The 17,409-nt window shown below is 39.4% G+C and overlaps 1 protein-coding gene across 2 annotated transcripts in view; it reads left to right on the forward strand.

The window, feature by feature from the left end:
• SLC36A4 (solute carrier family 36 member 4) overlaps positions 1-17,409 on the forward strand; it is a 68,268-nt gene that overhangs the window by 24,820 nt on the left and 26,039 nt on the right. For both annotated transcript variants that reach the window (XM_065678785.1, XM_065678786.1), the window contains 2 exons: positions 7,266-7,435; positions 11,319-11,488. In XM_065678785.1, the coding sequence (XP_065534857.1) occupies positions 7,266-7,435; positions 11,319-11,488 (340 nt within the window). The remainder of the gene's footprint in view (positions 1-7,265; positions 7,436-11,318; positions 11,489-17,409) is intronic.

Consider the following 17,409-nt stretch of genomic DNA (forward strand, 5'->3'; position numbering starts at 1 on the left):
TTCTTTGAACCAAGTAATAGACTGCAGGGGAAATACTCTAACACTGATTCTTTTTCATCCCGTTGCTCCAAAAAGCTTTTTATATATTGAATTTTTTTTTTTTTTTTGGTTCTTTTAGTTTAGCACTTGTCCTTATTTAAAGTATGTCCGTAGTTCTTCAGTAACTATTAAAATGAGTGAGACTAGTTAAATGGAGGAGTCAAAAGTCCTGTTCACTATGGGGAAAGTGATTCAGGAAGGTGCAGTGATTCAGCAGGTTCCTAGTAGGATTTTCGTCTTGATCTTGATTGATTATATTTCTCTTTTAGACGGTGAGTGTACAACCATGGGTTTTGGTTAAAATCTGTCGCTAGTTTAGAACTGATTAGTCCCTGTGTAATAAGAAAATCAGCAGTATGGGAGTAATTTGGAGTATCATTGCTTTGGCATAATTATGATGATGAATTGATGATATTAATATGATGAATTAAGCTGTTCTTACCTGCCTGCGAGATCAATCTAAACTCTTATTTGATGGCAGATTTGGACAATCTTGTTATTTTGCTAAAGCCCAGACAGGTTGCTCATTTGTTGCTACAACTGCTACAGCAGAAATAAGGTTAATGCATGCTAAATGTTAATGCTAATGTTAATGCATGCTCAACTGTGTACTTGTAACAGGATTAAGAAGTGCTGCAGTCTGTTGTTTGTGCTGTTCATCTCTTTGCTCCCTATTTGAGTTGTCTGTAAAATGGGGTCACTGCTTATTGATAAACGGTACCTGCTGCAAATTGTGGATGCCTTGGCAGCCAGGTGGTGATCATCACTATGTGCTAACAGGAGGAGTTGGCAGCAGGGGTACCCTATGATCCCTTAATATTGAGTGAGCAAATCTGAGTGAGCAAATCTCCGTACTGTCAATTTGGTGGATATCAATCAGTGTGGAGAGCTGGTTTGGGATTTCAACACTTGTAAGTTAAGATTTTAAGACCATCATGGTGACCTTGTGAAAGTTATATTGACTAGTGGCATCAATAAAGTCTGTGGGACAGTAGTAGCAACAGAAATATAGGTAATAGCTTTGCATAATGTTATGCTTGTATACTAACAGTCACACCTAATGAATGTTTTGTGATGAAAGCCTGGTTGGCTTTCTCGTTAGAGGTATAAAAACCAAATCCAAATGTGGAAGTGATATTCTAATGAAAGCATCAGAAGGATGGAGGATAAAATAAGTTCATAACATTTTAAAACAGAAAGATACTTTTTCTTCTCTGTTACATACAAATGTTGTAAGTGAAGTGCGGTTCGTACAATTGAGTATGTTTGTGGGCTTTTTTCCTGTTGAGTGCTGCAGACTGATTAGTGAAGAGAAATTGTTTGTTTTTAATATTAATTTCAGGTTTGGAAAATAAGGCTTCTGGTATTTTAGCCTGTGACTTAAAGATGTCTATTCAAACTGCTTTTGAACTTGGATATCACAGCTTTGCAGCCGAAGGTGGGGTGGTATTTGTATAAGGAAAGACAGGCTCTGGAATCATATTAGGCAGCAGCTAACCAATTCCAGGAGATTTAGAAAAGAGAACATTAAGTGGATTATAATTTTAAAACATCTTTATTTGGATTTTGAAAGTGATGCAGATGAGCCTGTGAGGCCTGTGCCTTTGAGATAAAAGCCTCTCACTAGCAAAAATTCTTCTGCCCAGATTAGTATTATCCCTTAAAAAAAATAATGAAACCCAATGGCATTCTTCTGTTGCTTTAAGACCAGACTAGATTTGTCAGAAGCAGATATTTAACAGGTAAGATGACTTCATATAAATGTACTTGGGCTGTCTCTAGACTGGGGTGTATCAGTTTCATTGGTGCTCTTTTGAGATGGTGCAAAGGCTTGTAGCCTCAAAATATGAAAGGTGGGAGTTCCCAGAGGATGTTTTTGCATTTGGACAGGCAAGGGTAGGTGACTGGATTTAATGACTGTGGAGACGACCTACTCCTAAATGTACATGGTAAATGTGAACCTTAAATGTTGTGTCAGTAAGAGGCAGGTAGGAAGAATCTGAGAAGATTGCTTTTTGGAGTGATTGGAATTGCTCAGCAGATTTCAGAAGGTGGTGCTCTGTAAGGAGAACTTGGCTTCTGGATTTATTTCTTTGGTAGAAACCTTTTATTATGAAAATTGATCAACAGTCACCATTTGGCTTGCATCTTTCCGTAAGTAATAGTAGCCACCCATTTATTTGCAGTCATGAGGGATCTGTTAAGGAAAATTAGATTGTTTATTGCGCTTGTGCAAAATAGTGATCTTCTATATCTTCCTTAAGGGAGTGAGCTTAAAAAATGTATCTATCTAAAAGTGATGGAATAAAAGCTAGTTACTCAAAACAATGTGTGAGACTGTCTTCTGTACAGTGACAGAATAGCTGTCAAGGACAGGCAAGCAAAATATAGCAATATAATAATAATATATGTTATGATCATTATTTTACTTGGAGAAACCATACTTTTTCTTTAGACAGCTACCTAGAACTCTGTAGGGCTGTAGATCCACCTTTCAGTGAACAGATGAATTCATTAGTGACTTCTGCAGACAAGAAAGAATGGGCCAGGCTGGGGCTACATTGGTTTGCTGAGGATTCAGTCTTCTGCCTTTGGGGGTTAGGTAGTGGAATTTATGTTTACATACCTGAATTCCATCTTTTGATACCAGTTTCCTCAGCTTTTTTGCTTTGAATGAACAAACCTTATTTTGTTGCAGTAGGACATGATTCTAGATGGATACATTTTTTTTTTCCCTGAGTAAATATTGATAAATATATCGGTTTTAATTTCCCAAAGTTCTTGCGTTGTCTGCACCGTATACTAAACAAACATCTGTATAGCTCTCTCCTACATGAAATACTTACTTTAAAAGTATAAGGGATGAAGGATTGCTTCTTTTTTGCCATTTTAGTGCTATTTCCTAAAAAAGGGAAAGATGACCATCTATATGTAAATATTAAGCATGTCTTCTTTAAGTTATCCATTACAACATTAGTTTTAGTGGCCGTGACAATTAAATCAGTTTATGTGGTTATCTGCAGGCTGAATTCTCCTGTGGGTTTTTTTTGATCCAGTAGTATAAAATGTACAGTAGAGATTTCAGATTAGAATCAGACAGCCACCTTTAGCTTAGTTGTAGGAAGGAAGTGTAGCAGGATATTCAAGGCAAGGAATGAAGAGACAGTGGTATTACTGGGGGATGTTTATACCTACTACCTTTATACCTACTTCGTGCAGCTTGGAATGAAAGGGAGGGTACTTTGCCTAATGGTAGATTAGCCAGGCTATTTCAAAGATGCAATTATACTTCTTTGTCAGTAAATGGTGGGTATGTTTGAGTTTATTTGGTGGATGAAAAAAGGATGGATTATGTGTGTTTCGGAAATTAAGAAATCAAATTTACATAGTTACTGAAGGGATCAAGTATGAAGTTTCAAGGTAATAGTACTGACGTGTGCCAGTGTCTCAAAAACAACAGGAAGATCTCTCTGAGGCAGGTGACAGAGAAAAAAGGTGTAGAATTTATTCAACTGAGGAGGCAGAAAAATGATGGAAAAAAAGGAATTATGAAAAGGATCGGTATTGTCTAAAATATCTGATTTTATAGGTGTTTAGGGCTGTGATGTGACTACTATGAACTGTGGGAGAAAGATCATGAAGGAAGCAAAAGCATGGAAATTGGAAGCGGGGAAAAGACCCATTAAAGAAAAGCTTTGAAACTGAAACTTATTTCATGGTTCTCTCCCCTCCAGCATTCTGCCCTTGGTGACCTTGCTTGGGAGAGAAGGCTATTCCCCAAAGTTTTCCTTGATCATACTATTTCCCATCATGAAGTTCTGCAGTGGTTGTATACATGGTAACAGGTTATATGTCTGAAGAGTGTGGGAGTTACTGGACTAGCTTAATGTTATTGCCTGTTACAGCAGAAATTGTCATTTGAACAAGTGTAGAACAACATTGAAGCCTTAGTGTGCGATACTGAATTGGTGCAACATCCCTTTGGAGAGAAGATGTGATAATGTACTGGTCAGAGAGAGAATCAGACGTGTGGGGTTGTTTTCTTTTAAAGCTATGCAGTCATCTAGGTAGGGTGTTAACTTTTTCAGAAAACCTTTTAAAAGAATTGAAGAGTGAAATTAATTTCTGGCTTCAGAAGAAAAGACAAGAAAGCCTGTTCAGCTTCAGAGTTCCCAAAAAGAAGCAATAAGACCAAAACTCAAAAGCATTCGTGAAAACAACCTCATGTTTTCGGCATTCAGTTAAAATGTTAGGTTTTCTGAAGTTGTTGCAACAGGGACAAGAAAGAAATGTAGAGTGAAAATCTAACCTGCAGCTGCCCAACAGTGACAGTGTCAGAAAAAGCACTGGCTCATGTTGTACCTCCTGTCAGCCTCTGTCTCCTTATGAACACTTCAAGGATATTTGGATCCTGATGGTAATTGACAGCTTAAGGAGCAGGGAGTTTGTGTAATATATGTATAATTGGTTGTTATTTGGCTTCATGTTAGTCCTGTGAGGTACACAACTTTTCAGCTTGTCTGAAATACATGATACTGGATACCGTATAAAACCCGACTCAAGGTCTTTGCATAATTTCTTTGGGGATTAGTGCTGCCAAGGGAAGCATCTCCTGCAGTGACAGGAACTGGCCCAAAAGCCTGCTGCTGCTCAGAGAGAGTCCTTGAACCTGGGAAGGCTTGCTGCTGGGTCTGGGAAGGGATGCTGTTGCCTGGTCTGAGTTATGTGGGAAAGGCTCCATGAACATCCTCCTCTGCTCTGGAGGCAGATCTAGTCCTGATGATAACTCAAGGATAAGCAGGTTACTGATAGTACTATTTCTTTTTGCATATCTTTTCCTTAAATTTACTATAAATGAAGGTTGTAATGTTCAAGTGAGGGTGTTGGTGCAGGAACATATGTTTAGACGTAATATGTTTTGTTTTGACCTACTCATTAGTGTGCATGAAGTGACATAGAATCATAGAGTAGTTTGAGTTGAAAGGGACCTTCAAAGGTCATCTAGTTCAGCTCTCCCTGCAATGAGCAGGGACATCTTCAACTAGATCAGGTTGCTTAGAATGACATCCAGAATGATTGATTTTAATGACTGAGCTTGATTTAATGGATAGATACAAAGCGAGGGTTAGTGTGTGTAAGGGGATTGTCCTGAAATGTTTTTTAATGGCTTTTTAATTTTTTCTAATTAAGTCTTTGTTTTCATGGTGAAACATGGGCCTCCAGACTGACTGGGTTTAAATGCAAAAGATAAAAAATAGTAATACTGGCAAAAATAATAATAATAATAAAATATATTCAAATGCTTCCTCTGGACACAAACACATTGAACATAATATGCATCACTTGGCCTTTGTTTTCCTTTATGAATGAAGTTTCAGATAGGTAATTGTATGCTAATGTTGTCTGCCTGCAAAAAAGTTTGTTAAAGTGTAAAAGGGTTATGAACTAAAAAAATATAAACAGCTATTAAGGATAGAATAGAACAGTAGTTGTAGGCTGCCTATGAGGAACTACTGAGTGATTTCTTCTGGATGAGATCACAGAATCACAGACTGGTTTGGGTTGGAAGGGACCTCAAAGCTCATTGTCCTGGTTTGAGCAGCAGCAGTCACTTTTCTCCTTCTTAGGAGCTAGTACAGTGCTGTGTTTTGATCTTTTGGCCTGGGAACAGAGCTGATAACGCTGATGTTTTCAGTTGCTGCTTGAATGTTTGGTCTGGCCAAGGACTTTCTGAGCCTCATGCTCTGCCAGGGAGGAGGGGAGGCCTGGAGGAAGCAGAGACAGGACACCTGACCCAAACTGACCAAAGAGGTATTCCATACCACAGCACGTCATGCCCAGGATGTAACGGGGAGTGACCCAGAAGGGCTGTGGGACTGCAGGGTTGGAGGAGGTATCGGTCGGTGCTCGGCTGGGGGGAGTGGGGCGAGTTATCGGTCGGCTGGTGTTGAGGTGTTGTATTCTTTCCTCTTGTTATTTCCTTCATCATTATTATTATTGGTGGTAGCAGTAGTGATCTATGTTATACCTTAGTTACTAAACTGTTCTTATCTCAACCCGTGGGAGTTGCATTCTTTTTGATTCTCCTCTCTGTCCCTCCAGAAGCAGGGGGAGGGCAAGAAGGGGGGGGAGTGAGTGGATGAGGTTTGTGGTTGGGTTTAAACCACGACCCTCATCCAGTTCCAAAGACCTGGTTGCTCCAAGCCCATCCAACCTGGCCTTGAAACACTTCCAGGGATGGGGCAGCCACAGCTTCTCTGGGCAGCCTGATAGGGAGGTAGTAGTAGTATTTTCCGTAGATAAAGTATTCTTGTCTAGGAGCATTCTCGTCTAGGAGCATCCACATACTTTCAGTTTGTGTTTTAATGGAGATGTAAGAGGATCTGTTATGCTGATAAAATTCAAGTCAGGAAGAGCAGTTTATTTCTTGGTTTTCCTGTGTTGCCTGGAAATTTTTTCTTGGTAGCTAAAAACGTAAGTTTTTAAGTCTTTTCAAGAACTTTACTAAGGGTATTTTTCTGTATGCCATATAGTGCATGTGAAAGGCAGTCTCTGCAGCAAACTGCATGCAGAAATGGTTATAATGCTTGTGTATTCATATTGAAATGATGGCAAGCCCAGCAGGGTCACTTGGCTATGATTCAGGAGCAGAGCATCCAATGCTACATTTATTAAAAAGCAGTGCTTAGTATGCCTTGCCCTGTTTCTGTCAGAAGAATGGAAGAGTGTGTGGGTCTGTATTCTGGTAGTCATGGCCTAAAGCTTTGCTGCTGGGAGAGCTGAGGCTGACTGCTGAGCATGAGGTTGTGTGTCAACCATGTGCATGGTAGGTTTGTGTGTGATGGAGGCTGACAGTGCAGACATGCCTAATGAAAATAGAATTACCCTTGGATTCTGAACTGTTCTGTTACTAAATACTGATGTTACTCATTGCCTATATATTTTCATCTGGACACCATAAGTTTCTCTTGTTATTTTTTTCTAACCTATAAATACTGCTTTATGTTCTCACACCATTGCTATTTTCCAACCAAGATGGGTGCTTTTCAATAGCTGAACATTTCTATAGGCTACATAAAACACTGTGATCTTCCAGGCTGTAAAACATTATCGTAATCTTACTTATTAATAAAATCATCTACCTTTTGGAAATCTGCTTTGAAAGGAGGGAGAAAAGTAGTTTTACTGTAGGTAATTGGTGTAATTGATTCTCCTTCTATTTCCAGGTACTTCCATTAGAAAACAGAATGAAGGACACCACACGTTTCCCACAGGCATTAAACATTGGCATGGGAATAGTCATGACCTTGTATATCTCACTGGCCACTCTGGGGTATCTGCGCTTTGGGGATGAAATCAAAGGCAGCATAACTTTAAACTTGCCACAAGACATATGGTAAGCGCATACATGACTTTAAACCAGTAATCTAGAAGGCAAATACCTTGTAAAGGTTGTTGAATGCTACAGTGCTGTCATGCTTATAACTGATATGTGCTCCAAGTCTTTTAAAAGTGTACTATATATACTGTCTTTGTGCCTTCCACAGTTGAGCTATAACCTTAGCCAGCAATTGCTTGCATATGAAAAGGAATTGCATACAGAAACAGATGAATGATCTTTATAGTAAAGTATTCCATCTCTAGAAGGAGCTAGTTCCAGGTGTATTAAAGGAGGGAATATGTATTTGCAACAAGCCGTATTGCAATTCTGAAACCAGCTAGTTTTATCTTAGATACCCTGGTAATATAGTGGCCGTCTTTAGTGGAATCACTGAGTTTTGCAGGTAAACTACTGGAATAGAAGACATCGAAAACTGAATAGATTTTTAGTTCACATGCAAGTCCATGAAGAGTGCATAATAATGGCTTCCTATCAGGAAAATTAAGCTTATGCTTTTCCCAGGGAAGTGGTGGAATCACTGTCCCTGTAAGTGTTCAAAACAATGTGTACCCTTAGTGCCATGGTTTAGTGATGGACTTGGCAGTCCTGGGGTAAAGGTTGGACTTGATGATTTTAAAGGTCTTTTCCAACTTAGTTGATTCTATGGTTCTATGCCATGTCTCAGAGATATAATTTTTATTTAGCTTTTTTTAATGATATGAGAACCCCACATGCCACATGCTGAAGAATCACTGAAGACTATTTCAACTGGTGCATTGTTAGTTCTGTATCTATCTATGGATGGGTATATACTGTAACTATTAATTTAAATATAACTTAATGTTTTTAGTACTTTCATGTCTGGCCTAAAATTAGGTATATCAGCAGTGCACAAGTGTGAAAGCTGAAAAGTATTTCAATGTTTTCATTCTGATCAAGTAATGTCTTCCAGGTTACGCGCTTGCATCTTGCTGTTTGATGCCTCTTGTGGTAGCATTGTGAAGCATTCACTCGAATAATGTGAATCAAAACCTGCTTAGCTGAACTGAGTGCTGACTAGTGCTCATGGTTGATATGAATACTGAAAAGTTTGTTTTAAATGGTAGCTCTATGTTTATTTGTGCCTTAAGAGAAGTGCTTTTAGAAAAGGATTTAGAGGAATGTGGAGTAAGTTGAGGTTGCTACTCACTGTTGCTTTTTATTGTGCTCATGCAAGCAACAGAATGAACTTTATTCTGCTATAATAATCTGCTTTATTCTGCAGTCTGACTGGGCTGTTCAGATATAAGTTTCCAAATAGCTCTTGGCTACAGGGCAGATGTGATGATAAGATATTTATCCTCATGGCTTTACAGGCCTAATGCAAAGAAAGAGATTATAGAGATGGAAACTGATGCTCTGTAGGTGGGGAATTGGCATTTTAAGTTTAATAACCTCAGAGCTACTCAGGGCACATATGTAGAGATAACAAAGTCATCTGTTTTTGTCTTACCCTGGATAGTTGCCCAGAGCACCAAACAAAATTAGGAGGAAAAGCACCTCAGTGGTATGCCGATGGGTTGTGATGTATGACGCTATTGCTGTGCAGTACTGTGGTTTTCCCTGGTAGAGTACTGATGAGCAAATGTGTGCAATTAACTGTGCTAGCAAAACAGGTTTCCAGCGAACCATATGACAATATTTTGTTACTTCATCCTCACGTAAGAAGCCAGGGGTGGCTGGATTTAACTAGAGAAATGTAAGTAATGGGCAAGCTTTAAGAAGAAAGTGGTCATGCCAAAACCCCTGCAATGTAGCTAAGCAGTGAGATTGGCTTATGTGTATTAATTCCAGCTGGACAATCCCTGTCTTAAAAATAAGCCTTTCCCACTAAAGAAAATTTAAATTCTGTGAATTTCAGTTGTATTTGATGTTCTTGCATATGAATTGACCAGAAGGCGTGCACAGCTGCTAGACCAGTTGAGTCCTTAAGTTTAATATAAATAGAGAACTTCTCATATTCTTAAAAGCATTCTGCTGGATTGGAGCTTTCTGAGAAGATACTTGTTGCAGTTCTAGTTTAGATTGTCTTTTGGAATGCAAATTGTCACTCAACAGAATATATTAATGAGAATATGTTGAAAAGGAACTTCATGAAAAGATTAGTTTTCAGCTTGTTTTTACTGATCACAAGAACATGTAGTGAGAGGACAAGGGGGAATGTCTTTAAACTGTAGGAAGGCAGACTTAGATTAGATGTTCAGAAGTTCTTCACTGCTGGGATGATGAGGGGCACAGGTTGCCCAGAAAAGCTGGCCACATCCCTGGAAATTTTCAAAGCCGGGTTGGATGGGGCTTGGAGCAACCTGCTCTAGTGGAAGGTGTCCCTGCCCATGGCAGGGAGTTGGAACTGGGTGATCTTTAAGATCCTTTCCAACCTAAACCATTCTGTGATTCTATATATGGGTAATTTTCCAACATACATAGAAAGGCAAGATGCTCAATTTAGACTGCCAACTGTTGCAGGCCTTTTTTGTTAAATGCTTTCCTTATTCTGTGCCTGAGCCTCACAGATGCTTTTATTATATCTCTTACTGGGGTACAGTTTATATGAAGGTAGATGCGAACTTTTTTCCGCGATTTCTTTTGTCTTCACCCTTTGATATGACACTATTTTTCTGATAAATAATAATAATCTTTTCCTTTACTCCAACGATGGACCCCTGTAAGGATTAATGCTGGATGATCTGAAGTCACTTAATATTTTTGGAACCATGAAGAGTATTTTAAACCAATTTAGGCAGAAAGAAGTTAAATGTAATGGAGCTTTATACTGTTATAAAGAAACTGTCCACTATGTTTTCTGAGCAGTATGCATTTTCTGAACATTTTTATGTATAATCAGATGATACACAGGCTGCAGTAGCCCTAGAATGGAAAGAGATTAATAAGAATAGAAACACTTACCTCTTCTTAAAATGCAGCTTGTGCCTTTTACCAGTCTCTGTAGAGATGATTTTGCTTTTTATGTAACTGAATTCTTAAAGTGGTGCAAGAGAGCAGCTTGTCTGTCTGGCACAGAATTTAAAACCATCCTAAGGCAGCTTTGCAAGAAAATAGACAGTATCTTAAAAAATAAATCTCAATCCTCAAAATGTATGTCTTGTTACAGCAGGTCTAGTTCTGTATGGTAGGAAAGACATTGCTGCATCAGAATGAGCTCTCTTCTATATTCTTTTTCCAATTTCTTTATATCCCGCCAACCCACCAATTTGGCACAATTTGCACCTTAGTACTCCTTTGTATTGCCATAAACCCTATGAAATACTATGACATGGCGCAGTAATTTAATGGTGTCCTGTACCTAGCAGTTTTGAAGAGGGGAGTGTAGACAGCAAAAGCAGATTTGGCTATGGGTGATTTCTAGCTGTACCAGGTACTCCTTCCAATTTTAACAAATAGTTTCCTGAGATGCATTCTTCCCAGTGTGAAAAATCTTTTTAGGAACACTTTGTGAACATGTGGAATTCTGGAGGATATTGATATCGGTCTTTAAAATGTCCAGTAGTTACTGCCACCATGAAACGTGTACAGATTTTATTTGGTATGAATTTGGAATTTTCTTTTCCCAAATGACTGCTGGCTGTTTAACATGTTCTTCTTTAAGTTTATTAATTTATGATTGCATTAATGTTTGTTTTGGTCCATATTTTTGTTGGTCAGCCTGTCTTCTGCAATTTAATATATTCAAGTGAATATATCCATATTAGAACTTGCAAGCAGGTAATGTTATCTTCTTGTTTGCTGCAAGGAAAAATATGTATTTATATATATATGTATAGCCTAAGTGCCATTAGGAAGCTTATTTTTTAGTGAAGTATTCAAAGCTTACATGAACGTGTGTAAATGTTTTCAACAGGTTGTATCAGTCTGTAAAAATTCTGTACTCCTTTGGGATTTTTGTGACCTATTCGATTCAGTACTACGTCCCTGCGGAGATTCTCATTCCAGCTATCACCTCCAAAGTGGAGCAGAAGTGGCAGTTACTCACTGAACTTGCAGTGAGAGCACTATTGGTCTGCTCAACCTGTAAGTATATGCTGAACATACGTAAAATGTTTGCTGTTACACGTTGTTGGGGCCCGCTTATTTAAATAAGTACATGTTTGGTTATTTATTTTTCTGGAGGCTAGTAAACCTGAAGTTTTGCTTCAATGATTCCGTGTTTTGACTTTCACAAATGAGTGAATCTAACCTTGTATTTATATTTTGATCTTTCTTTAGTAGGTGTGACCAGTTATTTGACAACCATCTCTTTTGCCCGTAATACTCTAAAGCTGACACTTGAACATAATTTTCTTAAAATGAAAGGTTTTAAGTAATAGTCACACATTGCTGTTTTCATGTCAGCATTTCTCTATGCAGTACATGCTGCTCATGGGGAAATACTTTTTCTGCTTTGTTGGTCTCAGGATTAAGCCTAAGGCATCCTGCTCTATACCCATAAAATAGTACTTGCAAACATGGATGCCTGGTCACAGTGCTCGTAGAGGGCCACTTATTTTAGGTGCTAATGCTCCAAAGTAGCTTTATATTTCTGCTATCACTGCGTGTTACTCTTATTGTCTTTCTTGCTTGTCCCCTACTCTTCCCATCCCTCCTACTGTGTCCCAGCCTTTCTCACACCTAGTCTAGATGTCATAAATACTAGTAGGAATCAGTAGTGCGCATTGAACAGTGAGCATGGTCTCAACTAGTAATTGATATTCCTGAACTGAGGAGGAAGTTTAGGTTTGCCTTACAGCTTTCATCTAAAGTGCTGAACAGCACCGGAATCCTAGTTGTCAATTCAGTCTTTTTTTTTAGAGTGGTTTCTACAAATTGCATGCATGCACTATCTAGAATACTTTTTCACCAACAGTTGTGTAAGCTCCCATGCTTATGCTCATCTTCTGTTTGTCATTTTTCAGTGAAGCAGTTGTTTTTAACAGAATTGATTTAACTAGTGCTTTACTTTAACTGAGCGCAGAACATGGTTCCTAACAGGATTCAGAAAGTGTTTCTTTAATAGAAAAAAACCCAAATCTTTTAAGTTTTAAAAATGAAATTGTTTTGGTATCAGTGGCAAAATCTCTTGTAATGTCTGGACCATTCAGGGGCCGTACACTGATTAAAGGGACTCAGCTTGCTTGAAACTAATTGTCTGAAAAGGGAAATGTCAGCTGTGTTGCTAATAATGCGTTAGCTTTTTGAGAGAAGAGATGAAAAGTCAGTTATTGCTATTTTTGGGGGCTTTGTGTTACTCAAAAACTAGGCCATTGGTGTATCATTGTAGTGTATTGGAAACTTTGCTGGGGAAAAGCATATCTGGAATGTTTTTTTTGTTTGTTTTTCCAGGGGCATGTTTGGTCTGTTAGGTTTATTTTAGGTAAGGACTTGACAAATGAGGACTTGCAGGAGAAAGATCACAAGGTCAGTCTTGGCTCACTGAGCCATTCCCAAGGAAGCAATTTCCATGAGAATCCAGTTCAGTTTCAGGAGGATCCAAAATCAGAATCAGTTTATTCCAGGATAAATCCAGTTCTCTTGTATCATGGTCTCATGCCATGATCACGAGACTGCCACGAGTCATCATGAGACTGCCACGAGTCATCATGAGACTGCCAGGTCTTGCTTCCTCTTCCCTAGCTCCCAGTGCTGCGGCTCTTCCTCTAGGTTAGCAGAATTCCTGTCTTCTTGTCACATTTCTTCCTTTGTAACCTTTGCTAGACCCCTCTGTCTTTGCTGGATTGAGATCAGATGCCACAGTTTTGTTCTTCTGTACAGTTCAGCTCTATTTCTGTTCACCTCTGTTTCTGTGAAGTACCGTTTTTCACTCTACCGGTTCCTGCCCATGATCTTGCTAATTGCATCCTCCTTGCCCTTTCAGCTCTCTGCCTCCAATTTTGCTGCTTGTTGGAAAAGCCACTCAAATCTTGTTCTGTGTTTATCCACTGTTTATCCAGTATCCAGAAACCATTTGGGTTTTATCGTTTCTACATTTAGTTTATTTTCTCATCTTTATTTGTGTGCCTTCCCCTTTATTTTATGCTTTATTTTTACTGTTGACATAATCATTGTAATATCAGACAAGGTGCCAGAAGATTTTTAGTATAAATGCGTGGAATGAGCCTTTATTATTATGTGACAAATAATGAATTTGACACAACATATTCCAGATCTGAAATCGAAGTCATATGGCTAAGAGAGCTGTGATTATGTGGTTTATGTTTCTTTTAATTACCCCTGTTTGCTAGCTACAGACTGTATTTCTTATTGGAATGTGGAGGCAAAATGATCCCAAATACTTGCTGCAAAGTGCACCACTGAGAATATGGTAAGAGCTTAATTTTAAGACCTGGTGCTTAGACGTATAGACCAGGCTAAAAGAATTTACTATTCGGTTCAGTGTAAAAGGGTATGTTCTAAAAGTGTGTAGAGCTTGATTTAAAATTTTGATCTTGTTTTGTGTTTTGTGGAAATGCCCAGTAGCGTTAATATGCAGCTCAGAGACCTGCACGTGTTTTGATTGCAGAAGCACATATTCTAGATTGGTCACTGTTGGGAAAAGAGAGTAATAATTTTGGATATCATTGTTTAATTTAAAGCCCTGTCTGTACAGTGAAGTAATTTTTAATATATATTTTCTTTTTAACAAATTCAATCCAAAATAAAATGTAATAAGCTAGAAGGGAATCGTGAGGCAGCTAGCTGAGGCTAAGGAAAGGTTAAAGTATCATAAATGAAAACTAATATAAATCATGTTTGTGGCTCTGTTGAGCTCGATATCTTAGATCTTAATTCTCACTCAGCTTTGTAGCAAATAAACTGTGAAGTAGTGATAAATTAACCTGCCTCCTGAGGGTACAACTGTCTGATGTGGTATTATGAAGAACTGTGAATCGCTTGGCAGCGTTAACATTTGTTCAGTGGAAGAAAAGGGACCAGAACACTTTGTGTTTTGGGTCGTGCTGGGCATCTTTCCATGAGTCAGTGTTTTAGAAATGGCTTCCTCCTTACAGCTCTTTTCTAATTGCTAGAAGGAATTGCCATCCTATGTAGCTCCAGTTTTGTCCCCTTCAAAGTGGAGAAAAGGCTTGAAGTGTCAGGCACATCCATGTTGATTATAAAGATGAATCTAGTGTCTTATTACCATTGCTGTTTGTTTGTGTATTTCAAAATCTTCCTTTTTCTGTGTTGCATTTACAAAGTTTCAACTGTTAGCTACTAGATTGCTTTAGCTTGTGTCTGCTAGGCTTAAGGATCCTTTCTTACCACAGTTTTTGTTCCACATGTTAATGCAAGCAGGCTGTAATTAATTTACAGTTGGTGTACTTTCTGTTAAACTACATAGACTGAGTGTAGGAGGCATTTTCTGATACTTGTTTAAGATAATCTTTTTTTATGCAGAGTATAAAAGAATACTAACACACCTACAGTCCCTTTCACATCTGCCAAAACTGAAACAGTTTTCAGTACAAACCAATAACTTCCCTTTCTTTACTTACATTCTTTCATATTTATGACCATGTTACTGCTTTTGGTTGTACTATCAGCCTCATGTTCACCTGGGTAGCTGCCATGGTTCTCAAGACGGTAAATCAAAGTCTTTTGCTCTAGATGAGGAGGAGCACTGAGTTAATGCACATCTCCCATAAACGTGGGTGAGAACTGTGCATCCCACCAGGTTCTCAGCAGGGAATGAGCCACTGCCTTGTGCATGTAATTTTCCAGTTATAGTCTCAAATAATACCAGTTGTAAACACTTCTTAATTACTCATTGGTGCAAACAGCTTTTGTTGAACATCTGTTGGTGACAGTTGCTGAAAAGTATCATGTACGATTACTTATTTGTAAGACAAAAACTAATTACTCCTAAGTTCAAATATGTTATTACTTGTTGAAAATATTATCCTATCAGTCAGACTTACTGGTAACTTTTAATTTGACCTGATTGTAGCTCTGCTGTGTTGTGGTTTAACATCTACATCAAGTCTGTTTTGTCCTGTCAGATGTTCCAGACTTGTTTGATGCTGCCCTGGAACCGTGTAGATTAAATATAGCATCTCTGCTCTAATACATTCCAAAAAGAAAATTCTTTGGTGAAGGCCTATTATACAGCTCAATTATATGAGGTGTTAGGGAAGAATAATAATGCTCTGTTTTAAAAAATAGTATTTGTTTATTCTGATTTTGTTCCTTTTGTTTATGAGTCATTTAATAGTCCATACTGTGGAGTGTGAAGATTATACACGGCTTGTTTGCGTGTCTTGAACTCTAGCTGTCTCCCTTAGCTTTTAAGAAGTGAGTTAATAAAGGCCGTCCACTGTGACAGACTTCCAGGGTCTTCCTGGCAAGTGGATCTGTGTTAAGTTTTTATTTCTTTTGCACATGTAGTCTCAGTCATCTCTCGATTCTCTATAGACACTCTATTTACCATAACTACTTCTCATGTCCTTTAAGACTCAACCATATTTATTATGCTTGGGATTTTGAGACTGTAGATTTTGTACAGAATATATCTTTCATTTAGGGCATAATATGGATAGGGCTTATTTAACAAACTGCAAATCACTTACCCTTCAAATCTTGTCTGGAAATGGAGTTCTGGTGTCCTCAACATAAAAAGGACATGGAACTGCTTGGAACAAGTCCAGAGGAGGGCCACGAGGATGATCAGGGGACTGGAGCACCTCCCGTATGAAGACAGGCTGAGGAAGTTGGGGCTGTTCAGCCTGGAGAAGAGAAGGCTGCGTGGGGGCCTTCCAGTATCTGAAGGGGGCCTATAGGGATGCTGGGGAGGGACTCTTCGTCAGGGACTGTAGTGACAGGACAAGGGGTAACAGAATCACAGAATCACAGAATCACAGAATCCCAAGGGTTGGAAGGGACCTAAAAAGATCATCTAGTCCAACCCCCCCACAAGAGCAGGGTAACCTACAGTACATCACACAGGAACTTGTCCAGGCGGGCCTTGAATATCTCCAGTGTAGGAGACTCCACAACCCCCCTGGGCAACCTGTTCCAGTGCTCTGTCACTCTTACAGTAAAGAAGTTCTTCCTGATGTTAACGTGGAACTTCCTATGTTCCAGTTTACACCCATTGCCCCTTGTCCTATCACTGGATATCACTGAAAAAAGCCTAGCTCCATCATCCTGACACCTACCCTTCACATATTTGTAAACATTGATGAGGTCACCCCTCAGTCTCCTCTTTTGCAAGCTAAAGAGACCCAGCTCCCTCAGCCTCTCCTCATAAGGGAGATGTTCCACTCCCTTAATCATCTTTGTGGCTCTGCGCTGGACTCCTTCAAGCAATTCCCTGTCCTTCTTGAACAGAGGGGCCCAGAACTGGACGCAATATTCCAGATGCGGCCTCACCAAGGCTGAGTAGAGGGGGAGGAGAACCTCTCTTGACCTACTAACCACTCCCTTTCTAATGCACCCTAAGATGCCATTTGCCTTCTTGGCCACAAGAGCACATTGCTGGCTCATGGTCATCCTCCTATCCACCAGGACCCCCAGGTCCCTTTCCCCTTCACTACTTTCCAGCAGGTCAACCCCCAACCTGTACTGGTACATGGGGTTGTTCTTCCCCAGATGCAAGACTCTACACTTGCCCTTGTTAAATTTCATCAAGTTTCTCCCCGCCCAACTCTCCAGCCTGTCCAGGTCTCGCTGAATGGCAGCACAGTCCTCTGGTGTGTCAGCCACTCCTCCCAGTTTTGTGTCATCAGCAAACTTGCTGAGGGTGCACTCAGTTCCCTCATCCAGGTCATTGATGAAAATATTAAACAGCACCGGTCCCAGCACCGACCCCTGAGGAACTCCACTAGTCACAGACCTCCAGCTAGATTCTGCGCCATTGACCACAACTCTCTGCCTTCTTCCTTTCAACCAGTCCTCGATCCACCTCACTACTTGATCGTCAAGCCCACACTTCCTCAGCTTATCTATGAGGATGCTGTGGG

The sequence above is a fragment of the Lathamus discolor genome, chromosome 4 (assembly GCF_037157495.1).
Source record: "Lathamus discolor isolate bLatDis1 chromosome 4, bLatDis1.hap1, whole genome shotgun sequence".
Lineage (NCBI taxonomy): Eukaryota > Metazoa > Chordata > Aves > Psittaciformes > Psittacidae > Lathamus > Lathamus discolor.